The 27,298-nt window shown below is 34.3% G+C and overlaps 1 protein-coding gene across 1 annotated transcript; it reads left to right on the forward strand.

The window, feature by feature from the left end:
- The first annotated feature begins 13,793 nt into the window (after nt 1-13,793).
- Nucleotides 13,794-18,353, forward strand: LOC109176445 (probable methyltransferase PMT3). Its single transcript, XM_019325875.1, has 8 exons — nt 13,794-14,001; nt 14,964-15,394; nt 15,558-15,722; nt 15,849-16,031; nt 16,133-16,727; nt 17,072-17,184; nt 17,278-17,498; nt 17,637-18,353. Exons 2-8 carry the CDS (start codon nt 15,137-15,139, stop codon nt 17,956-17,958), a joined length of 1,857 nt encoding a protein of 618 aa, XP_019181420.1. The 5' UTR covers nt 13,794-14,001; nt 14,964-15,136; the 3' UTR covers nt 17,959-18,353.
- The last annotated feature ends 8,945 nt before the right edge of the window (nt 18,354-27,298 follow it).

The raw sequence follows: 27,298 nt of genomic DNA on the forward strand, positions 1-27,298 counted from the left end.
TAAATAAATATTTCAAAGTATATCAATGCAATATTATATAGGAGATATTCATGCATAGGTAAATAAATGTTGAATTGTTTATTTAAATCGGTAATTTAAAGTATATAAATGTAAGATAATATATGAGAGATTGATTATAATTGTCAATAAAATAAATCTTTGCAATTTGTAATAACGCTAGTCTAAATACTTAGTCTAAAAGCGATATTCTAAAAAAAATACTTTTGATTTAAATTTCTCTAATTCTTCTTAATTCTCTTTTGGGTAGCATTATTGTTATCTTCATCTTCAGTACATATCATTTTTTTTGTTTTTTTTTTTTATTGGTAGTGTGTCATGTCCAATTGGGTTACTGGTGGTAGCATAGAGCGCAGCCATAGACAATCGTTATGCTGTGCAACTGTGTCCACCTATGTATTCATAATTTTTTTAAATTTCATATTCATAATTATTGAACTTTATATTCACAATTACAGAACTCTATGTTCATAATTACTGAATTATATATTCATAATTATAAAGCTATATATTCATAATTTTTGAACTTCATATTCACAATTATTGAATCTCTATATTCATAATTACAGAACTATATGTTCATTATTATGTTCACAACTCTTCGTTCATAATTATATATATAACTATATTTTCTTAATTTTTGAACTATATATTCATAATTATGAACAGTTTTGAAACAGTGTCCACCTTGCAAGGTGCACACAATTCCACAACATAATTTGTCTAGCATAGAGGGATACATCGTGCAATGAGATTATAGTGTAGGAAGTTATAGATTTGACTTGCTGTATATATATGACTGTGATCTTAGTTGTACTATGAACTCTTTATCTTACAAGCACCTATTGATATTTGGTAGTGGTAATTTTTCCCCTACATATTTCATGTGTTTCGAGATGTGGATCGTAGGTTATTATGTAAAAAGTATCGAACAAAATATTAATATTTATTACATTTGTATAAAATACTTGGTAAATAAATATATATATAAAACATATTTTGTATTATAACTTTGATATTTTTTTTTTTTGAAAGTTACTGGCTCTATTACATTGTAGTATCTGTTCATATACTTTCTCAACCTACTGAAACACAAAGAACCAATAACGTCACACCACTGAGGCTCGAACTCATAATCTTCCAAATGGAAGTCCAACCCGGGTACCATTGGACCACATAGTCCTGGTATATAACTTTGATATTTAATTACAAGTTAATGTTAAAAAAAAATGGACAATGTAGGGAATATAATAAATTAATAAATTTGAAGGTAAAGAATCTTTAAATGGTAGAAAATAAAGATAATATAACTAATGAAATTATATCTCTTTTTAAAATTTTTATAAAGAATATTTTTATAAAAATAAAGACATCATAGACATCTAATTCTAAATTAATTAAATGCATATGTATTATTTTTTGTTGTAACTACTAATTTATTTAATTTAATAAGAGTAATAAAGTGGCGTACATACTTTTCATCAATAATAATGAAATCATTGATTTTTTTAATTTTCAATTCGTTGTTGTACGCCACTTTATTACTCATATTAAATAAAATAAATTAGTAGCTACAAAAAAATACATATACATTTAATTAATTTAGAATTAGATGTCTATAATGTCTTTATTTAAAAAAAAAATTATTCATTATACAAAATTTAAAAAGAGATACAATTTCATTAATTATATTATCTTTATTTTCTACAATTCAAAGATTCATTACCTTCAAATTTATTAATTTATTATATTCAATACATTGTCCATTGTCTTCTTTTTATATTATTTTGTAATTAAATATCAAAGTTATAATACAAAATATGTTATATATATTTATTTACCAAGTATTTTATATAAATATAATAAATATTAATATTTTGTTGAATACTTTCAAATGATAACCTATGACACACATCTCACAACTCATTAAACATGTAGGGGGAAAACTATCACTACCAAATATCAATAGGTGCTGGTAAGATAAAGAGTTAATAGTACAAATAAGATCTCATCATATACACAACAAGACAAATCTAAAGCTTCCTACACCATAATCGTCTCATTGCACGATGAATCCATCTATGCTACCACCAGTAACCCAATTGCACATGACACACTACCAATTTAAAAAAAAAAAAAAAAAAAAAAAAAAGATGACATGTACTGAAGATGAAAACAATGACAATGCTATCCAAAATAGAATTAAAGAAGAATTAGAGAAATTTAAACCAAAAGTAGTATTTATTTAGACTATCGTTTTTACACTAAGTATTTAGACTAGCGTTATTACAAAGTTGCAAGCATTTATTTGAGTGACAATATAATCAATCTCTCATATATTATATTGCATTTATATACTTTAAATTACTGATTTAAAAAAACAAATTCAATATTTATTTACTTATACATGAACATCTCCGATATAATATTGCATTGATATATTTTAAAATATTTATTTAAAAATAATTATTAAGCATTATTTTAGTCGTGCAAAGCATGTAAAAGAACTAGTATAATTATAAAAAGAGTTAAGTATATCGTAATCTGGTGTTCGTATTTGATTTTCTTCTTAGAGCATCCACAATGGTTGGGGAGAATAGGAGGATAATGTAAGAGTGATTAGGAAAGAGGAGGGGGGAAGGGGAGGAAAAAAAAAAAACCAAAAAACAAAAACAAAAAAAATTTAAAAAACAAAAGTGTCAGGCGCGCCTGACGCGCCCGTGTGGGCTGGCTGCTGTGCGCGAAACGCGCACAGCAGCGATGTTCCTTATTATTTTTTTTTCTTCTTTTCTACCATTATCCTCTACTTTGCAGGAGAAATCTTCCCACCTTTATTTCTTCTCCACACTTATATTATCCCCACTCAAGAGAATGAATCTGACATTATCCTCCTAATATCTACTGATGTAGATGCTCTTAGATATCTTACTTGTATTCAACATTTGATTATTAGTACTTAATATATCATTGCTTTTCTTTTCAATATATATATATATATATATACACCATAGTCCATACATTAATATTTGTCCTGATATTATCGGTCCAGTACCTAAAAGTAAAAAACATGTAGATTTATATACACACGCATGTATGTATTTGTGAAAAAAAAAAAAGTAGGGTGTAGGGTAGGAAAAACTTTATGTCAAATCAAATGAGTGAGGGCGAGGCAAACTGATAGTTGTGAACAGTGAGTGAATGGATTCTGGTACATATTGGTTTTTACGGTGTTGTTGTCTAAACCAATCACTCCCCACTCACTCCCTGTTTACAACTTGCAGTTTGCCTCACCCTCACCCTCACTCATTTGATTTGACATAAAGTTTTTTCCTACCCTACCACCCCACTTTTTTTATTTTTATCATTAATTACAAATGCATACATGCGTGTGGATGTAAATATTGATGTTTTTAACTTTTTTACTGTACCCATAATATCGAAAAGTTATGTATATTGCGGTAATTACAAACTTTTTTTTTTGAATGATACTGACTATTACATTGTAGTATCTGTTCAAATATATTTTTTCAACTTAATGAGACACAAAGAGTCAATAACGTTTTCACTGAAGTTTAATCTCATAACCTCCCACATGAGAAAGGTCACTACATGTCATTTAAGCACAAGGTGCTTGGCGTAATAATTACAAACTAGTTGGTTTGGTAATCATAATATTTCAAGTTTGATTCACTGTATATATTGTTTATTGATTTTAATTTTAATTTTTTTGTTTGAATGAGTCAATTATGGGCAATCTAACCTGTTTTACCTATGTTTAATTTACAAGTCTAGATTTATCCAGAACTAAACTATAATATCAAAAAAAGTTATGTATGATGTGGTAATTACAGTTAAGCTGGTCAAATAGTTTGTTGGTTTGGTAATCATAATATTTCAAATTTTACTTCCGGTGAGAGCTGTCTATTGGCCCTTCTTGATTGGAGTCGATCAGCTATGAGCAACTAGGGCTGGTTGACTCTTTGTGATTTGTGTGTGTGTGTGACTCTGTGTGTGTGTGTGTGTGTGTGTGTCAGAAATTATGTTGAGGGGGGGCAAAGAAGTGGGATGGATTCAGTGGCGGATTCAGGAATTTTTTTTCAGTTGGCAAAAAAATTACAATAAAAGAGAAAGTTTGAAAAAAAAAATGAAACACTTAAAAGAAGTATAACAATAAATATTGTTGGATATAGCGAAAAATAAAACATATTAAAACTTTATAAAAATATTTATAACAAAATATGAAATATAATTAATTTGATAAAATAATTATAATATAAAACACATTATAAATTACACATTCCATTATTAATATAAAGAAAGTTATACATACATCCCATTATTAATATAAAAAAGAAAGATATCTCATTATTAATTATATATTATTAATATAAAAAAAAAAAGAAAGACATCCCATTATTAATATAAAAGAAAATTATATATATCATGCCAAAATTTAATTGTGTTGAAGCAAAGATATGGAGAAGATTGAGACTATGTCAATCCAATGACTCAAACCCAAGCCATTTTGAAACTCATACGCGTTTCCTACCACTTTGTCTACCAAAGCTTTTGTTTATATAATCTGTTTTATAATACTTATACTAATAATGTACTATATATACATATTATATACAAAGGCTATATATAGGGTAGGGTAGGGTGGGGTTGGGTGAGGGGGGCAGCTGCCCCCCTTGCCCCTCCCTCCCCCCCCCCCCCCCTCCCCCCTCTTTGGCTCCGTCCTTGTGTGCGCGCGCGGAGACGAAGAAAGTCATGGCCGAAGACGAAGACAGTTTCTTCGTCTCCTGTTGAGACAGGATTTTGGGTGACTTGTTACTAATCTGTAAAACCTGTAAATTGGACTAATTGCATGAATTTGATTAGTTTAGGGATCCAATTGTTATATTTTAAGTTTAATTGCCTAATTGCATTATTGTGTGTAGTTCGATGACCTATTTGGTCCTTATTCCGTTTCTCTTTTTAAAAACACTTAATTTTAAATATTAGATTAATATAAAAAGATATTACAATGTAATTGAGTTAGTAGTTTAAAAAAAAAAAAAAAAAGTTAGGTTAATAATGATGCGGTCGATCAATACCCAACTCATATTGATGCAACTAGTAATGACTTGTTATTGACAAGAAATCCTACATAGTGTGTCGTGTGTATACATATTTTTAAAAACATACTAAATTTGTGTCAATTTAATAATAATTATTTGTTGTAATTCATTTAGATTGTACAAGAGAGGACAAAACAATTTTCTTTTTAATGCATATATAGTTGTCTTCATCCATGACCAAACAGGAAAAATAAAATAAAATAAAAAAAATACACCAGACAAATTGAAGTCATGACTCTTATTTCAAATCAACACACATATACCAATCAATTAAACAGCTTGTTCATTTGACATGTCTACGTATAGAAGGACAAAACACCAAAAGGAAATAAAAATCCAGAAAGAGAGAAAGAAAAAAAAAAAAAAAAAAAAAAAAAAAAAACCCCTTAATAAAATTAAATTAAACCTCAAATTATCATCATCCAGTGTTGTAAAAATCGCGTCTAGGTGTCGCTCAGCCGTGGTGAGGAAGGTCGGAATCGGCTTCCTCCGTGGCCGGGCGGCTAGGCGGTATATTAGGGTTGACTTGTTGAAGTTTCTCCAAATGACTAAAATACCCCATTTTACAATATTAGTGTTGACTTGTTGAAGTTTCTACTAGTAGCAAAGTGTAGAAACTTTGGCAAGGAATAACTTTTGACTCGGTTATTCGTTTTGGATTAAAAAAAAAAATTGAAATCGCGTATTTTTCGAGAGCTATCCAACACAAACAGCCATAGGCAGTATGACCTTCCAATTTCTCAAAAAAAAATGCTTCTTTTGTTCTTAATTTTAATTTTTATGTACTTAGATGGTTTCAACAATATTTTGAACAATTTTACAACCACTTACGTAAATAGTTTGTAAGAAAAAACTATAGGAACCTTATGTTTTATTAGTAAATTTTTATAATTTTTAGTTTAAACAAAATTAAAAAAAAAAAAAAAAAAAAAAAAAAAAAAAAAAAAAAAAAAAAAAGGGGGGCGCCTAGGCCTAACATCTTTTGCAACATTGTCATCATCATTTGCACAACATCATGAATCATATAAATTTTTTTATAAAACTAATTATTATTTTTGTAAATCAAGAAATATAATTATATTTGTGTGAAGATTTTCCTTTAAGAGTAAAATAATAATACAACAACATTTTGATTTAAATTTCTTTCAAAATTACTAAAAATAGTACATTGGCACACATATTTATTTTCTTTTAACTTTTGTGATTCAATTTGACCTAAATTTGATAGTGAAGCCAATGGGCCCTCAGGTTTTCTCCAGTGAAGGCGGTAAATAACAAAATGGCACATAATTTGGCGTTGAACCTTCTCTAGTGAATGCGCTAAATTGTGCACTATTTTGGCGTTTGTCTACAGTGCAGCGCTATATTTGATGTTGTACTGTAGCTTTACACCAAAATGGTGTAAATCATTTTAATCTCAACTTTGCTCTTTGTCTTTTTTAGAATCCAAAGAGTGGTGGTTTACTTTGGCAATCCAAGTGTAGTATTTATAGGTGAAAACACTCCTGATAAAGTTTGTGATAAGATATCATATCTTTTGTTGAAATGTGTGTTGGAAAGATAGGCATACCAATGAATGGTTAAGATTATTGAGATTTAATCCAACAGTTGAAAACACTTCTGCTAACATTTGTGATAAGATTTCATATCTTTCCTTAAAATGTGTGTTGGAAAGATATATATACCAATGAATGGTTAAGATTGTTGAGATTTAATCAAACGGTTGAAAGCACTTCTGTTAAAGACAGAGAAGCTCATTATGCACTTCGTAATGCATTGATTGAGCATATGTGGAAACGATATGGTAATTTTGAAAATTAAATTTTAATAGTTGTTATATGTTATATATATTATTGTGGAATAAAAATATTATTTGCATTACAATTAAATTTTATAATAAAAAATTAGTTTTAATTTATGAGAAAACAAATTATTTTAGTATAGAAATAGAATTTGGTGTAATGGGTTAGAGATGAATAAAATTTGGTGTAAAAATATGTTGGGAATATTTCTTTTAGTATAAAATTTGATACAAGTGTAATGGGTTGGAGATGGCCTCAGGCCCTACCCCTTGCACATACCGATTTGACTTCCATGTAGGCATGTGTTTTAGAATAATATAATTTTTCCGTTCTTATTTTACCATTTAACGTTTACCTTTTGAAATAACAATAACTTTTTTTTATTGGCTATTAGTGGCCGAGATCACCTAGCCTTAAAAAACGAATGCACTACCCCACATAGCTTAGTTAAATGGTTCAACCGTTATTCTGAAAGTCTTAGTTCAGCAGCATAGTGGAGATTCGATTCTCATTGAAAACATGAGGATCGTTACTAGGATACCCAAAGCCCTATTAACGCTAAGTGCATGTGAGGACTCAGTAGGCGACGGAAAATGAAGAGAGGTAATGAGGTGATGAAGACGGAAGGATTGTAGTATTACTCTTTTTTATTTAATATAAAATAGAAGTAAATGGTAAACATTTCTTCATTTTGTGCCAAAAAAAGTCGTAAATTTTGGACGGGAAATATAAATATGTATACATTTTTTCTGCTCGACTATAAATTTTAAAGAGTAATGGTAACATTTTAATGAACCAAAAGCGTCACTTCTATAACAACTTATAAATTAAATGCACAAGTGTCAAATAGGTCCATCTACTCCTGCGAAGTGCTCAATCCCCATCATAAATTAAATTAAGTGTCAAATAGGCCTATCTACCAACTAAATTTGTTCAATTAGCTTTTTTTTACAGGTTATCAACAGGTTACCTATTTATTAATTATAAAAAAATAAAATTAATTAATTAAAAAAAAAATTTAAAAAAGAAGATAATATCAGCCTCCAGCTGTCCACCTGAGGTCCAGATCTGGACCTCAGTTGGACAGCCATGGCTGTCCGGCTGTCCTCGCTGGACAGCCGATGGCTGATATTATCTTTTTTTTTTTTTAATTTTTTAATTATTTTATTTTATTTTTTAATAATTAATAAATAGGTAACCTGTAAAAAAAGCTAATTGAACAAATGTAGCTGGTAGATGGACTTATTTGACATTTAATTTAGTTCGTGGTGGAAACTGAGTATTTCACAGTAGTAAATGGGCATATTTGACCCTTGTGCCTAAATTAAAAGTGGTATTACATATAAAACAAGATTTGAGTTTGCTTTTACTTTATACCTCAAAGATTAAAATCTACAATTTTGTATACCAATATCACTGGACTATGATGATGCATGGTATTGGCATGGGGATGCGAATGGGAACTATTCAGTAAAGGATGGATACAAATTACTAGTGGGAAATTATGATTCCCTGGCTAATGACGGATACTAATGGCTTAAATTATGGGGACTCAAAATACCACCCAAATGGAAAATCTTTCTATGGAGAGCTTTGAATGGTATCCTCCCTACAATGGATAATCTTCTTTTAAAGAGAGTTGAGGTTGAGCCGGTGTGCAATATGTGTGGAATAAATCATGAGAATATAATGCATGCATTGGTATCTTGTGATTATGCAAAGGCCATTTGGAAACAATCTGACCTCCCAATCCCCAATACTATAACAAACATTTTTCATGAATGGTTTGATGCATTATTAAATGTTTTAGACTCTGAGAGAATTATGTTCGCAGTGGCTATTCTTTACCATTTATGGAGAGCACGGAATGGAGCGGTCTGGGATGCTTGCCTTCGAAGACCCATGAGTGTCCTAGCCACCGCAAGGTCCACCTTGAATGCATGGACCCGGACACACAAACCCACCACGCTGCCTCATGCGCTGGACGAACAGCTGCTGCCTTCGTCTATTTCACACCAGCCGGCTCCGCAACAACACGGCCCGCTCCCCACGACCGAGCCAGCACAGCCGCTACATCCGCCACAGTCGACCCAATGCTACATAGACGCCGGGTACAACCATCGAACGAATGCCGCAACAGTAGGAGCGGTTCTTTTCTCGGCAGCAGGCGATTATCTTGCGGCATTCAGCGCTCCACTTACAACATGCTTCTCACCCCTCATGGCCGAAACAATCGCATGCAAGGAGGTACTTACATGGCTCCGAGATCGTGGCGAGCAAAGAGTACGTATTTTTACAGATTGTCATGCACTACAACGACAATTAACTTCATCTATGCCCTCACCAAGATCATACGTTGGATTTGCTTTACAGGCATGTAAAGCCTACTTACCGTCTTTTCAGTTTATTCGGTTTAATTTCGTACCTAGATCTCAGAATTTTTTAGCACATAGTTTAGCTTCTACTGCTTTTAGTTTCACTACTGCTATGTACTGGGACATTGTTCCCCCAGATTCTATTGCTGCATATCTATAAAATAACCATATTATGGTTGCCTTCAAAAAAAATGAAGTGTTAAAATAATTATAAGAATTTTTTTTTTTTTAAGTAAAGATTACTATGCAGCAAAGGATTCATCAAAGAGATTCATCCTTAGCCTCGGCTATAAAGTAATCTTAAATCTTCAGACCAATTATCTCACTCTTTAGAAGTGTTTATAACAGGAATTAGTCACTATGTCCGACGGTGGATATCAGAGTTTTTAAAAAAAAATCCAACTATAATTTGCATTGGCAAATTATGCTGTGAGCACGTGCTCACCATGCAGCACACAAATCTATATCTATAATTTCTATACTGTATATCCATAATTTCTATACTATAGATCCATAAGTTTCTAGACTCTCGGTGAGCTAAAATTATGAATCTAAAGTATAAATTTTAGCTCACCAAGAGTCTCGGAATTATGAATATACGGTATAGAAATTATGGATCTACAGTATAGAAATTATGGATATAGATACGTGGTTAGAAATTATGAATCTAAAGTATAAAATTTAGCTCACAGGGAATTTCAAAATCATGGATATACAGTATAGAAATTATGGATATAGATTTGTGTACACCATATAAGGTGAGCATGTGGTCACAACATAACGATGCCTTTGGTTGGATCGCATATAGGCCCATTGGTCCAACCCATGTCTTGTTTGTTTGGTATTCTTCAATAGTTATGTTGTGCAACCGTGTGCACCATGGTGCACACGGTTGCAAAACGATATCGTTTTGACTAAAAACGCGCGTCTCATTTAAAAATAAAAATCAGTTTCGATTCTCCTCAACAGCATTATTGTGGATATATAGTTTTGAATTTGTAGATATATAGTTATGAATTTATGGATATTCAGTTCATTCATTATGGATATTTAGTTCATTCATTCTGGATTTTGTGTTATTCATTCACTGTGATATATAGTTATGAATTTGTGGATATATAATTAAGATTATGCACAAAAAAAATGATATTACCAAAAATCAAATCTAAATTTTTTTAAAAAAAATAGAACGTGCATTTTTAATTAAAACGATGTCTTTTTACAACCGTGTGCACCATGTATAACATAATTTGCGGGTATTCTTATTGTATATGAATTGAGCCCAATGTTAGCCCATAATGGGCAGGCTGGCCTATTTATGAGCACCGATAAAATGAATGTCAGCTGACTCATTCACGTATGATTGCATCCTCGTGTCGGCATGTCCCATCACTCCCATGCAACTTCCCAACGCGCTAAACCATTAAAATTAAAGCCCCCAATCATTTTTTACTTGGATTTGTGAATTATGGTGCATTTAGTACTTAGAGCATCCACATCAATAGTGAAAGAGGAGATAATGTCAGATCTATTAACTTAGGTGGGGATAATAACAAATGTGGGGTGGGGTTATTTGTGAAAAGAATTGCTCTGCAAATTCAAGCATAATGTCAGAAAAAAAAAAGAAAAAACAAAAAAAAAAGAACACTACGCACAGCCATGTCTACACGGGCGCGTGCAATGCACGCGCCCGTGTAGCGCGTCAGGTGCGCTGACAGCGCGCCTGACGCGGCAGATTTTTTATTATTTTTTATTTTCAATTTTTGTTTTGTTATTTTTTTTTCTTTCTTTTTCTCCCCCTCCCACATTCTCTTTCCTAATCACTCTTACATTATCTCCCAAATCTCTCCAACTAATGTGGATGCTCTTAGTGTCGGTTTGAAAAACTAGGAAAATGAATTTTTGAAAAATGAGTACTATTTCAGAAATTATTTTTTTTACAGGGCATTTGGTTGGAGGGGAAATTATGTGAGAAAGGAATTGTAATTCCATAGGAGTTGAATTACTGGGAATAAAGTGAGAATTTAAATTCCAGTGTTTGGTTGACAGGAATAGAATTACTGGGAATTTCAATTCTAACGTTTGGTATACATGAGAATTGAAAGAGAATAAGTAGTATAAAGTTAAAAATGTTCATTATTATTGTTAGACATTAATTTTAAGTTAAAAAGGGAAGGGGTAATTTTGACTCATCACTATCTTTTTTTCCCAGGAATTAAAATCTTAAGGGGGACATGGGATTTTAATTCCATGAAAATGGGGGAATTGCAATTCCCTCCAACCAAACTACGGAATTTAATGGCCTTTGGAATTATGTGGGAATTAAGTGGGAAGGGAATTTAAAATCCCTCCAACCAAACGTCCTGTTTAGTGTTTGGTTGCAATGTTGCATTCTGAAAACCTGTCTTGATATGTTTGATTTATTTTTTAGAACATTAATAAAATTGTATAATTAAATATTTTAATTATTTTATTTTAAATATAAAATATTTATAATAATATTAAATATAATATTATTTATTAAAAATTATATTTTAAAAACATTACCGATTTTTTGGTGGAAACCAGACCATTGGTTTCCTCCGAAAACTTAAATATATATATATATATATATATATATATATATATATATATATATATATATATATATATATATATATATATATCACTGGTTTCCCCGAAAACCATAGCTCTAATTTCCGCAGGATAATAATTATGTTTTTTTTAAAAGGTTTCCAATAACCACAACTATGGCTTCCGCCTGAAACCTTATTGTGAGTTTGGCGGAAAATGACATCTGCCAAAATGACTTGATTTTTCCCAATCAACGAAAAATGTTTTCCGTTGACTGAATTTTCCAATTGCATCGTCCAAACACGGGAAACCAAAAAATGATTCGGGTTTCCAAACACAACCTTAATATCTCTTTTTATACCCATGGTTTGGTACTTCTTAAATGTGTCAAGTTTTCGTTTGTTTGGTGTATTTATAGGTATATTTTATTCACTGTATCTTCTTTGCCCTTACGATGTAAATTTTTAATTTGGATGACGTTTGTTTTCATTAGACACATAGTAGCACATGCTAATGTAATGAATTGTAATAATGACATATCATTCCATATGTGATGATTTGTTATAATTGTTGCTGGACGTGTCTATTTTTATTACTTGTCACTCGGTTCTTTGCATGTATTTTTTATCTGTGTTGCATACTTGTATGTATATGTTTCGACTTGTCTTCAAGTCATGAAATTAGAAACAAAATGAGTCATATTCTCCAGTTTTACACTCCCACGTAAGTGTCTTGTGTTTTTTTACCTTATCTTATGGTATATAAATAGCCTTGGAATGATAAATTTTTTGTTATCAATGTGTGCAAATAATATATGAAATATGCATAACATGATATTAGCCAATATTTTTTTTTTATCAAAGTATCTTTAATTTGACAAACATGCAAACGATGTTATCATTGTTGCCAAAAGTTAAGTTGCTTTGTATTTCCAACTCTCTCGCTTTTAAAATGATAAATCTATCACCGTGGCAACTATTCAATCTCCAAAAGTCCGGATGCATTTATTGTGGTTCCAATAGTTGATGAATTGAATAGTTTTCGTTCTCCATTTTTCCATGATGAGGTCGGGAAAAGAACCTCATATTGACACAAACTTGTATTTTATTTTTCTGATATACAATATTTGTGTTCAAACTTCAAACCTCCTATGCATTAATTTAAAAATGTCATTTAAAAAAAATTAAGAATAAACAGTAAAGGCGTTAATAATTTTTAAAAAAATGAATTAATACATCTATTTTTTTTTAAATAAGTTTCAAATTGGCCACTAAACATAATTTGAAAATGCAAATAGACCACTGAACGAAAAAAAAAAAGTGTAATTAAATCACTGAACATGCCAAGTGTATGCAATTTCATTTAATAGCAGGTTACCACCCATTCATCAGGTTGCCTACTTATGTAGATGATGAGTTGCTATTTCTAATTAAAAAAAAAAAAACCTTTAAAATTAAAAATTAAAAATTAAAAATTAAAAAAAAAAAAAAAAAAAAAAAAAAAAAAAAACCGGGTGGGCCGACAGCCACCCCTTCCCCGCCCCCCTCCTTCTTCGTCTCCGGTCGGAGACAAAGAAGGAGACCGGAGACAAAGAAGGAGGGAGCTTGGCCCCGACCTTTTTTTTTTTAATTTTTATTTTTAAAATTTATTATTAAAAATGTCAACTCACAATCCACGTAAGCAGATAACATGATGAAATAGATGATAACCTGCTATCCGATAAAATTACATACATTTGAGATGTTAATTGTACTTTTTTTTAGTTCAATGGCTAATTTAGACCTTCTTTCTTTTTTTTTTTTTTTTTTTTTTGGAACATAATATATTTTGTTTTAATTTTTCCCAGAAAAACCCTGCTTACGTGGCGAAGGTATTATACATCGCCAGTTCACTGTCACCTCCAAAAATGGTAAAGAAATCCACAAAAATTGTTCACACTGATACTCTGAAACTGAGATCTAATCCTTCTATGCTTCCATTTATTCTCAATTCTGGAACACCGGTGTTCTGCTTTAAACCCAGATTTTGAATTCTCAATTCCTTCCACTTCATCAAATTTCCTTTTCAGTGATCTTCCAAATTCAGATCTGCACCGACAATTATTCCAATCCAGTGAGTGTTCTTTACTCGGATCTGATTTGTCTGCTATCCTTATAATCACTCCCGATTGTTGAGATGATTGGATTTTTTAAAGCTCGTATTGTTAGCTTAATTAATGCTTGATTGCAGATCTGCATTGTAGATTTTGATTAATGATGCATGAACAACCTCGTAGTTTATTTAGTGTCCATTTAAATTTATAAGAAGATTTTATTTTGTTGATGTATAGGAGTATAACCAGACATGGTATTAACTGATATCTACTTTTCCTGTTTATTTTGAGTGCTTCTTTGGATTTGTGCTGAGTATCTCTATGGAGCCAAGAATGATCTGCGATATTGACTGCAAAAAATGCACAGTTGCACATTTAGAATAGTATGTTGGTTAAGTGTTAAGTTAAAATGATTAAAGAATCATTGGATTGTTTACCATTCAGATTGTGGCCCAGGGTGGTAGTCTTATAAAAGATCCTCCATTATGTCAGATGGAGTAGGTTCTTTAGAATGCTGTCTAATAAATTTCTTTGCTGAGAGCCTTTGATATCAGTAATATGATTGAAATGTACAAGATGTGGATGCGTTAAATATGATTTTGTTTTAAAGTCAAGGAATTCAACTGTATGAACATCTTCATATTTTATCTTCTTTTTTCTTTCCAAAGTATTTATTTTGTGATGTCTGCGTGGGTTTATAAATCCTTAAAAAGCTTCTTCGTTTCTTTTCTTTTTCTTTTTCTGGCTTTGGGGATGTTTTTATTAATCTCAAGTAGTAAGAATTTTAATTTCTATCTTTCCTTACACGGTAATGCTGTGATGGTAATGGTTGGGCATACAAAGCACTATCCTATCTGCAAATTAATTAGGTTTGTCTATTTTAGTTGAGCTGATATTTTTAAGTGGGGCCTTTATTAATGGTCAGTTGTTTACTATTGATAATCCTCAAGTTGTTCTGATTGTTAAATATTTGACTCAACAGGTTTTCCATCAATCGCAAAGATCGATAGTCAATAGAATCTAACAATTATCAATCAATAAATCGTGGATCTTGGAGTGAACTCATCTAGTTATGAGATTATTTCAGTATTTATGAGAACTGAAGTCAAAAGGTGAAGCTTTTTATATTTTATTGAGGATACTAAAGCTACATAAATGATGAGAGGGAGATCAGATGGAGTGCAGAAGAAGCGCCTGTTAACTTCTGTTGGTGTTATTGCAATCTTTCTCGTTTTTCTCTATGTGTATTTTGGCTCTAAGAGCAGTGGTGAGTCGGCCCTAGAGTATGGCAGCCGGTCTTTGAGGAAACTAGGGTCTTCGTACTTGGGTGGAGATGATGATGGTGATGTTAAGCAAGATGAAAAATTTGGACTGGAAGATGGCAATGACGGCATTGTCCTGAAAAGCTTTCCTGTAAGTTGTATAACAGTTTTATGGCATGTTCTCTCCTCCATCCACCACATGTAGCTTGTAAAGCAAAACAACACATCACTATTTTTGTTGTATATAGTGATCAACTTGTTTAGACAGAACTTGTTTTAAGTTTCATGCATTTCCATTTTTTTTGCGTTTGAAGGTTTGTGATGATCGACATTCAGAACTAATTCCCTGTCTAGACAGAAATCTCATATACCAAATGAGATTGAAGCTGGACCTATCTTTGATGGAACACTATGAAAGACATTGTCCTATGCCTGAGAGGCGGTTCAATTGCCTGATTCCTCCTCCCCCAGGATACAAGGTGAGAGAGTATGCTAACATAGTATCAAGAGGGTTTCTAATTTCAGATTCTGTTATTCCAGTTTAAATGAGTCTTCTTTTTTTGATTTATTGATTTTTATTTTTAAACATTTTGGTGCTATAATAGATACCTGTTAAGTGGCCGAAAAGTAGAGATGAGGTCTGGAAAGCAAACATACCTCATACGCACCTTGCTAAAGAGAAATCAGATCAGAACTGGATGGTTGTCAAGGGTGAAAAGATTATATTTCCAGGAGGAGGCACTCATTTCCACAAAGGAGCTGACAAATATATTGCTTCAATTGCAAATGTAAGGGATTCAAACCTATATTTTGGCTAAGTATTAACAATGAAAAGAAAATTAAGAATGTCCAAACACTGACTGTATCATTCCGGTGGCCCAATTTGCAGATGTTGAACTTTTCAAACAATATCTTGAACAATGAGGGGAATATACGAACAGTTCTTGATGTTGGTTGCGGTGTTGCTAGTTTTGGAGGCTATCTTCTTTCATCCAATATAATAGCAATGTCCTTGGCACCAAATGATGTGCATCAGAATCAGATCCAGTTTGCCTTAGAAAGAGGAATTCCTGCATATCTCGGTGTTCTTGGAACAAAGAGACTTCCTTATCCAAGCCGTTCATTTGAATTTGCTCATTGTTCTCGTTGTAGGATTGATTGGTTGCAAAGAGATGGGATCCTTCTTCTTGAGTTAGATAGGGTTCTTAGACCCGGAGGCTATTTTGCCTACTCATCCCCTGAAGCATATGCTCAGGATGAAGAAGATCTTAGAATATGGAAACAAATGAGTGCACTTGTAGAACGCATGTGCTGGAGGATAGCTGCTAAAAGAAACCAAACAGTCATTTGGGTTAAACCTTTAGATAATGATTGTTACATGGCAAGAGAACCAGCTACTCAGCCACCTCTCTGCCGATCTGACGATGATCCAGATGCAGTGTGGGGTGTTCCAATGGAGGCATGCATAACACTTTATTCTGACCGTAAGTGTCTTGTGCACTCATATTTGTCTTGTCTGCATTAAAAGTTTTTGTGGTGAATGATATTCATTTTGCATCGAAAGGGAGGTATATACTAACATTCTTTTAGCTCAACCATGCTTTTCACTGGATGTAAAGAAATGTTCATTTCATTTCACCTACCAGTATTTCTTTATTTCTTATTTGCATTTCCATTTTCAACTTTAGTTGTGTCTTTTTTTGTTCTCTTTTTTTTTCTTTTGCTTCTTTGTGAGCATTTGTGCAAAATGTCTTCCCTTGAAACTTCTGAATAAGGTTGATGTCTTTCTTATTTGCATTTCCATTTATTTGCCTTTTTTTTGCATTAGATGACCACAAAACCAAGGGAAGTGGATTGGCACCTTGGCCAGCTCGATTGACCACACCTCCTCATCGGCTTGCTGATTTTGGGTATTCCATTGAAATGTTCGAAAAGGATACGGTAATCTCTACTTATCAGTATGTTGACTGCTCATAGACATTTGTAATTACAAGAAATAAATGCGAGAAACCTAAATGTATACTTCATGCACAGGAACTCTGGCGGCGGAGGGTTGATAGTTACTGGAGGATTTTGAGTCCCAAAGTTTCATCAGACACCGTGAGGAATATTATGGACATGAAGGCAAACTTGGGTTCATTTGCAGCTGCTTTGAAGGAGAAGGATGTATGGGTAATGAATGTTGTCCCTGAAGATGGACCCAATACACTCAAGATCGTATATGATCGAGGCCTGATTGGCTCAATTCATAACTGGTATGTGGATAAACACTGACAAATTTGTGCTGTGAGTTTTGCCTTGTGGTATTGAGTGCACATTTATACTTGGCTGACGATTGATGTTCTGATCTCCAATAAGTAAGGATGAAATTTGTTGTTTTCCCTTATATGCAGGTGTGAAGCCTTTTCAATCTATCCCCGGACATACGATTTGCTCCATGCTTGGACTGTATTTTCTGACATTGAGAAGAAAGGTTGTAGTGGCGAGGATCTGCTGCTCGAGATGGATCGCATTCTAAGGCCCACCGGTTTCATTATCATCCGGGATAAACAGCATGTTATTGATTTTGTAAAGAAGTATTTGCATGCATTGCACTGGGAAGCCGTCGGAACAGCTGATTCATCCTCAGATCCCGATCAGGAGGGTGACGAAGTCGTGTTCATCGTCCAAAAGAAACTATGGCTGACAAGTGAGAGCATCATAGCTATAGATTAGAAAATATACATTTCCCCCATCATTTTAATCCTTCCTTTGGGAATCAAGAAGCGCCCCCAAAGCCCAGGAGATATCGATTTCATTTTGCAGCACACGTTTATTTCTCAGTCTGGTTTTCTGTAACCCAATGTTCTATTTACTCCCATGTTTAATGTTTTGGTTTAGTTGATAACTTATATAGTTTTCCAGACTAGATGCAATTACAGGCCATTGTTCTTCAGTAATTGATCTGTGATATTGGTGTCACATACATGTTAATTATTGTGGTATTTATATAGGGCTGCTTCCTCTTATTGTTGCAATATGTTTTGGTACCCAAAATAATGAGTCTTGTTTATTATTGTACTTGTAATATATTAGATTATGTATTTATGAGGGAGGTGTTTTTTGTTGTATTCCAGTTGATTAAGAAGTTGGTGAAGTTTCATGCTTGTCTCTAAGAAGTTGGTTTTAGCCTTTCAAGGAATGTGAGATTCTCATATTTTGTTTTTAGTTCATTTTTGCTTTCATGGGAATTACATTTTCTCCAGATTATGTGAGATTTCTGAAAATATTTTATACATTGTCTAAAAATATCACTTAAACACCCTCTTATTTCATTAATAACCACATCCCAACAACCATCCTCGATAAGCCAAGCATTTTCAAACAATCATTTTTGGGGTGTTTGGTAAATAGCTGTTAGTTGATTGAGTTAGTAAGTTTGACTAGTTGATAACATTAGCTTATTATAGAAAGATGTTTGGTAAATTAGAAGTTAGTTGATAGCTTATTACAACAAAATAACTTTCTAAAAAACCTAATCGAAAAAATTGATTTGAGCAACTTTTTGAATTTTAGTGTTTTGGAATAATAAGTAGTTACAAAAAGTTAATTAATCAAACACTCATAACACTCATATTGATTATTTAAACAAGTCAAAATTGATTGATAGACTAACTATTGACCTTTGTCTAACATGTGTAATGATCGCAGAGGATGCTAAGGGAATTGGGTGAGTGGCAAAACGACGTAGTATGACAGAGGAGTTAAAAGTTGTTTCGCATAGCCGAAACGTCGTCGTTTGAGTAAGTTGCGGTTGACCGGCATTTATGAAGAAGAGTCCAACAGTGTCGTAGCACATAGTTCATTATATTCCTAAAAGCTATGTATATAAGGAATAATTCCAGTGTAAGAGGGCATGCGATGAATAATACTGTCAAATTCTGTTTCTCAATCAACTGACTCTCTCTCTATCTCACCTTTCTCTTCTGCAAACCCTAAGGATCGTTACATCTGGTATCAGAGCCCAATGGAGGCACGAATGAATCACCTGGAAACAGTAGTGGCTGATCTGAGCAGCCAAATGGAAGCACACAAGAAGGAGTCACATGAGCTAATGGAGCGGTTAGTAGCTCAAATGGATAACTGAATGTCTAATTGGAAAAACAAGATTGTTGAGACCATTCATCTCAATCGTCCTGCTCCACCAATAATGGATTCTGCTCCTGGAGGATCCTCCGCGAATGGAGTCAGGCAAGCACCACCAGCCAGTTCCGAACAAGGTCAACATCCATCAGGAAGAAGGCCATGCAAGGCACCTGCGACTACTTTACAAGTAGTAGGATTGGAGAATGATGAAGTGGATGATGAGGATTCTGGTAGTGAGGTGGGGCTAGAGTTCAATGCGGATTGGCCTCTGAGAAGGAACCGACCGGCTAGGCAGGGTATGGATCATTCCTTGATGAGATATAGGCATGACTTTCCCTCATTTGAATACGAGCAACCTAGACTATGGATCAGCCGGTGTGAGAGATTCTTCCTAATGTCTCACATCCCGAAAATTGAGATTATGCATGTATTGTATGTGAACTTGACTGGAAAAGTAGGCCTATGGTTTGAAGGATACTTAACTGGATTGGAAGGGCCCTTCCAGTGGGCTCACTTTGCAGAGGCTATCTGTAGGAGGTTTGGTGGTGATAGTGGAGCTGTAATGGAGGAGTTTGCCAGTTTTAGGCAAACTGGGGGAGTCCTTGAGTTCACAGATAAGTTCGAAGAGTTCAAGAGTTTATTGATGCAGAAACACCCCACCCTAACATATTCCTACTTCCTAGAAGCTTACACAGCTAGACATAAAACCAACCTAAGATGCTTTGTGAAAACCACTCAACATAAATCCTTGGTTGATGCAGTTTGGTCTGCTAAACAATTTGAGAAAGGGTTCAAGGCCAATGAGCCATTTAAACCCTCCTACAACTATACAAATAAACCTCCACAACCAAATAACCACCCCCAACCATATAAGCCTTATAACCCTAAGCCTACCAATCCCCAAGGAACATCAGCCTCCAACACACTGGGCAGTACTGCTAGAGGTCCTGAAGGATCCAAGAGCAAATCTTAGTTAAGAGAACAAAATAAATGTTTCAAGTGATTTTAGCCTTGGTAACTTGCGCATAGGTGTAGAGGATCCGCCTTTAACACTATAGAGGAGGGTGAGTTCCATGATGCACTTGAGGAACTGAGCCATGAAGGGTAGGAACAGGAAAACCATGATGATAATCAAGTTGAGGTGTCCCTTGCCATGATGGGAGGGGATGGTCTGAACACTATCAGTTCACAAGCAGCAGATAGTAATTTTGCTTGACAGTGGGAGTACCCACATTTTCTTGGATGCTAAGCTGCTTACCCAACTTAGAATTGAGCCAGAAGGATCCCAATCGCTCAGTGTCACTGTGGCTAATAGGGAACAGATAGTGTGTGACTCTGTTTGCAAGGGATTGAAATGGCAAGTCCAGGATGAGGAATTTGAGAAGGACTTTAGACTAATCAGGTTGGGGGGTTGTGACATGGTCCTTGGTATGGACTTGATAGGCCAATTTGCTCCTTTCCAACTCCATACCAGGCCCCCTGGTATCTCATTCTACAAAGAGGGCAAAAGGATTCTGTTGGAGGGGCTATCTAAGAAGGGTTGTAGGCTACAACCAGTTACCAAGAAGGATCTCAGGAAGTGGCAAAAGTGTGGAATTCAAGGGTTCTTAGTACATTGTGAAGGGTTAGCCAGAGAGCCCAAAGAACACCTGTGTTTCACCATTACTGTCAATACAAATTCCAGGAACTAAGTGTCTTGATCCAAGAATTCCAAGATTTGTTTGAAGAGCCAAAAGCACTACCCCCAAGGAGAGCTTATCATGCCATACCTCTAATACCAGGGGCACAACCAGTTAATATCAGGCCTTACATGTATTCTTTTGATAAGAAGAATACTATAGAAGAGATGGTAGAAGAAATGCTTAAGGCAGGGGTTATTACAGAGTGTCACCATTTGCCTCTCCTATGTTGCTGGTGCCTAAGAAGGACAACACTTGGAGGTTTTGCATTGATTTTAGAGCATTGAATAATATCACTGTGAAAAAAAATTTCCCATACCACTAGTGGAGGATCTCTTTTTTGAGTTAGCTGGATCTAAATATTTCGCTAAGCTGGACTTGAGGGCAGGCTACCATCAAGTTAGAATGAAAGAGGGTGAGGAGTACAAGACTGCCTTCAGGACCCACCAATGCCTCTATGAGTTCAAAGTTATGCTCTTTGGCCTAACCAATGCACCAACCACCTTTCAGGCTTAAATGAACCGTGTATTTAAACCCTTGTTGAGAAGGTTTGTTCTAGTTTTCTTTGATGACATCATGGTATACAGTCCTGACTTAAAGGCACATTAGGGGCATCTTAAGGAAGTTTTGGTACTAATGAGGCAACATAAGTTGTTTGCTAAGCTTAGCAAGTTCTCATTTGCAAAAAATGAAGTTGAGTACTTGGGGCATATCATATCTGAAAAAGGACTACACACTGATCCTTCAAAGTTACAAGCAGTAGTTGAGTGGCCTAAACCAATGTCGATCAAGGGGTTAAGAGGCTTCCTGGGTCTGACAGGTTACTATAGAAGATTCATCAAGGGGTATGGAGTGATCAGCAGACCCCTAACTGGAATGTTGAAGAAGCACTCCTTCCGGTGGAGTGAAGAGGCTGAATATGCCTTTGAAAGATTGAAACAGGCTCTTTGCTCAGCTCCAGTTTTGGCCTTACCTGACTTCCAGAAACCCTTCAACATAGAGGTTGATGCCTGCCACAAGGGGATGGGGGCAGTCCTAATCCAAGAAGGAAGACCCATTGCATATTACAGCAAGGCTTTTGGGGATAAGCATTTAGGTCTGTCAATTTATGAGAAAGAATATATGTTTATTATCAATGTTGTGGAAAGATGGAGATCATATTTACTGGAAAGGCATTTCATTATAAGGACAGATCACCACAGCCTCAAGTTTTTGCTGGAACAAAATATCACTACTACTACACAACAAAGGGGATTGTCTAAATTGTTGGGGCTCCATTATACAATTCAGTATAAAAAAAAAGGCATAGATAACTGTGTTGCATATGCATTGTCAAGAAGGGAAACCAACCAGGAGCCTGGGCCTGAACTTAACTCCACCCTCAGTATCAGACCTCAGTGGATTGAGGAAGTTATTAGCAGTTATGAAGGGGATGACTGGGCCCAGGACAGATTGATAGCTACACTTATTCAACCTGACAGTGATCTTAATGTGACAGTGGTGGAAGGATTGATCAGGTACAAAAACAAAATTTACATTGGCTGTAAATGGGATTTGAGGAACAAGCTAGTACTACAGATGCATGACTCACCCTTAGGAGGTCACTCTAGTCAGCAAGGAACATACCAGAGGCTAAAATCCTTATTCTACTGAAAAGGCATGAAGCAGGAAGTGGAGGAATTGGTCAAGAAATGTGATACTTGCCAGAGATGCAAGGCTGAAAACATACCCTCTCTTGGGTTACTACAACCATTGGCCATTCCTGACCAGGCTTGGAAAGGAATCTCCATGGATTTTATAGAAGGGCTGCCAAAGTCACAAGGAAAAGGGGTGATCCTGGTGGTGGTGGATAGGCTTACTAACTACAACCATTTCATTGCCTTGACTCACCCGTACATTGCTGAGGGTGTAGCCTTGGCATTCATGGAAAATGTTTATAAATTACATGGCTTACCTGAAGACATTGTATCTGATAGAGACAAGGTTTTCCTCAGCAAGTTCTGGCAATCAATCTTTAAGCAGCTGCAGACTCAGTTGAGCATGTCAACAACTTATCACCCCCAGTCAAATGGCTAGACTGAGAGGATTAAAAGGTGCCTAGAAACCTATCTGAGATGTATGGTATTCAACAAACCAAATAACTGGGCAAAGTGGATATATACACATGGCTGAGTATTGGTACAACACCAACTTCTATTCAGATCCTCCCAATAGTGCACCCCATTCTAAGCCCTCTATAGCTATCAACCACCCATGCTGGCCTTAGGAGCCGGCCATAGGAAAGGGGAAGGAGGCTGGTTGGCTGAAAGAAAAGCATTCTTAGTAGTGCTTAAGGATAATTTGAGGCTGGCTCAGCAGAGAATGAAGCAACAGGCAGATAAAAGAAGAAGTGAGAGGGTTTTGCAAATAGGGGATTGGAATTATTTGAAAATCCAACCCTATAGACATACTTCAGTGGCTATAAGAACCAATGTCAAACTCTCATCCAAGTACTATGGGCCTTATCAGGTTATTGGGAAGGTGGGATTTGTAGCCAACCGACTAGCACTGCCACCAGTGCACAGATCCATCATGTGTTTCATGTTTCGCAATTGAAGAAGAAGATAGGAGATCAGATTATACCCCAGCAGGAGCCTCCTATAACAGGCCAGGAAGGGGAGGTACTTGCTCAGCCAGTTGCGGTTCTGAACAAACGGCTGATCAAAAGAAATAATAGAGCTGTGACACAAATTCTTGTGCAACTGGCCAATCTACCAAGAGGAAGCTGCCACGTGGGAGGACTATTATCACATTACCAAGCAATTTCCTACATTTGATCCTTGGGAGGAGGAAGTAATGTAATGATCGCAGATGATGCTAAGGAAATTGGGTGATCAGTGGCAAAACGACGTAGTATGACAGGGGAATTAAAAGCTGTTACAAGTTGTTTCACAAAGTCTAAACGTTGTCTTTTGAGTAAGAAGCGATTGACTGGCAGTTATGAAAAAGAGTCCAACGGTGTCGTATCACCTAGTTCATTATATTCCTAAAAGTTATGTATATAAGGAATAATTCCAGTGTAAGAGGGCATGCGATGAATAATACTATCAAATTCTATTTCTCTCTCAACTGACTCTCTCTCTATATCACCTTTCTACTCTTCTCTCTCTCCTTTCTCTTCTGCAAACCCTAAGGATTGTTACAACATGATCGATCCCACAAGAAAAATAGCAAAGTGGTATGAGATTTTTTAAAGTCTAGCTTGGTGGAAAAGGGTGCGCCGTGACCACTCTATCTAGACCGACCCCCTGCTATGTTGTAGGTGAGTGGATTTTCCAACTCATGTAAGTCACAATTAGCCAAAGCCATGGATAGTTGATGATGTTGCGAATGGAGGTTTTTGTGATAGTATGCGGTAATAATTGTTTGGTCTGGTGGTCTTTACTATTTAAAAAGGTTGTTCTTGAGTTCAAATAGGCAGATAGAAATTGTTTGATCTCTCTCTTGTCCCCTTTTTGTTTTGAGAATATCCTGTAAGTTTCAATTCTTGTTCTAGATGCACGGCGACGAGGGAGAGATCAAACATCAATTTCAGGTTTTAAAAAGAATGATAATTTTGTCTCAACGTTATTTTTTTCTTCTTAAAAATTAATAAATTGAAATACGCAAATCATGAAAATGATGAAATTGCAATTCCGCGGAATTACAGTTCTCTCCAACTAAACGAATGAATTTGCCTGCCTTTAGAATTATGTGAGAATTAAGTGGAATAGAATTGTAATTCCCTCCAACCAAATGTCATGTCAAAGATATTTTTTTTTCGGTTAAAAATGGACGCAGATTTCACTTGGAGGACCATTCACGCTAAAAAAAAAAATGATACTCATAAATCGATTATGCAAGTTTTAAAAGTAGTAAATCAACATTGTTAATAACACAATACACGTATGACTAAAAGTGCAAAAAACTATAATTCACCCAATCAAATCTGGACAAATTATATTGTGCAACTGTGTGCACCATGCATGGTGTACATGGAATTGGACTCATAACTTCACCAATCAATTTTTTTTAAAACTCCAATCGACGGGATTTCCACTATTTTCGGTGTGGATATATAGTTCATTAATTCTGGATATATAGTTCATTAATTCTGGATACGTAGTTCACTAATTCTGGATATATAGTTCACTAATTCTAAATATATAGTTCATTCATTCTGAATACACAGACGCAGCGAACTGCCATAAGCCAAAACAGAGTACCAGTAACCGGTGTGGATATATATATATATATATATATATATATATATATATATATATATATATATATATATATATATATATATATATAGTTCACTAATTCTGAATATATAGATAATTAATTCTGAATATATAATTCATTAATTCTGAATATATAACACAACATAACGCTGTTAACGATAATCGAAATTTATTATTTTTTAAAGTCAAACGCGTCATTTTTAATTAAAATGATGCCTTTTTTTGTAACCGTGTACACCATGCATGATGCACACGTTTGCACGGAATAATTTGCCTCATCTGTTACCGGCATTCCATTTAGTCCAAACATGTGGGCTATTCACATTCTATCTAAGGTTGAGCCCAATTACGGCCGGCCCGTTTACGGTAACCGACATAATGAATGTCGGCTGAGTCACTCACACATGATTGCATCCTCGTGTGTCGGATTGTCCCATGCATCCCCAACGCGTAGAACCATTAAAATAAAGTTCCCAATACTTTTTACATGGATTTAGGAATTAAGGTGCATTTAATTAATACTTAATAGTATGCCAAGTCCTAATTCATAGTCTTAATAGTCCCACTGTGTTTCGTTCTCCACTTGGGACTATTTTACACCACTGCGGCAAATTATGCTGTGCACCATGGATGGTGTACACGGTTATAAAAACGGCATCGTTTTATGTAAAAAAAAAATTATTTTTGATTGTCGTTAGTTATGTAAATATATGTTTATAATTTTATAATTTCATATTTTGAATGTATAGTTATGAAGTTATGGATGTGTAATAATGCAATTCTGAATGTATAGTTATGAAGTTATGGATGTGTAGTAATGCAATTCTGAATGTATAGTTATGAAGTTATGGATGTGTAGTTATGCAATTCTGAATGTATAGTTATGAAGTTAATGGATGTGCAGTTATGCAATTCTGAATGTATAGTTATGAAGTTACGGATGTGTAGTTATGCAATTCTGAATGTATAGTTATGAAGTTATGGATGTATAGTTCAAATTATGCACAACATAACGCTGTTAACAACAATCGAAACTGATTTTTTTTTTTAAGTCGGACGTCAAAACGACGTCGTTTTTGCAACCGTATGATTGAATAAATATATTTAACATTATATAATCAGACTGTAAATATTAATTCGTTATTATTATTTTATTAAAATAATACATTATTATATATATTATATGGCTAAATAATAATTTGATGAAGCTAATAAAGATTAAAAAAAATTATATAATAAATAAATTATGTGTTGCGCATTTTATTTTAAGTCCTAATCATAATTAGTATTGTTGCAGAAAATGTACAAATTCCTGTGTTGATCAATACTCAACATCAGCTTTACACACGATTACGGGCCGATTAATTCTCGAAGACAGTTCGTAGAAGGATATGAGAAATATTGATCGGTCACTGGGACTATGTAATGCCGCAAGGCTTATTGTTACAGGGTTAGCTGATCATGTTTTGAAAACTCAACTCATGTGTGGAACGAATATAGGAGCAAAGGTTCTAATTCCTCGAATGTCATAAACACCTTCTGATTCAATATTGCATTTCAAGTTCCAAAGAAAGCAATTCACTTTGATGTTATCATATGCCATGACAATAAATAAAAGTCAATGACAAACATTACCACACGTGTGATTGTTTTTGAGAAAGTCGGTCTTTAATCATGGTCAAATGTATGTAGCCGTCTCGAGAGTTAGTAATCCTAGGGGGTTAAAAATTTTGATATGTGGGGATAATGTATCATCTGTAAGTACGACTAAAAATGTCGTATACAAAGAAATTTTCAATAATGTGGAATAAAATTGTAATTTTATTCGTTTTTCATAGAGTAATTCATATATAATTATACTATTATAGTCTTTATTTTATAAATACGGTTAATTTTACTTCTATATCATATGTCCGTGCATTGCACGAGTGCAACTGCTTATCATAATTATGTGGTTTCACCACTTATCATAACTATATGTCCGTCCAG

The sequence above is a fragment of the Ipomoea nil genome, unplaced genomic scaffold, assembly GCF_001879475.1.
Source record: "Ipomoea nil cultivar Tokyo-kokei standard unplaced genomic scaffold, Asagao_1.1 scaffold0706, whole genome shotgun sequence".
Lineage (NCBI taxonomy): Eukaryota > Viridiplantae > Streptophyta > Magnoliopsida > Solanales > Convolvulaceae > Ipomoea > Ipomoea nil.

Excerpts from the sequence above, each read along its gene's own strand:
- LOC109176445 (XM_019325875.1), top strand. The coding sequence starts at position 15,137 with ATGATGAGAGGGAGATCAGATGGAGTGCAGAAGAAGCGCCTGTTAACT. Across the intron at positions 15,395-15,557 it reads TTGTCCTGAAAAGCTTTCCT|GTTTGTGATGATCGACATTC; the intron begins GTAAGTTGTATA and ends TTGCGTTTGAAG. Across the intron at positions 15,723-15,848 it reads CTCCTCCCCCAGGATACAAG|ATACCTGTTAAGTGGCCGAA; the intron begins GTGAGAGAGTAT and ends GTGCTATAATAG.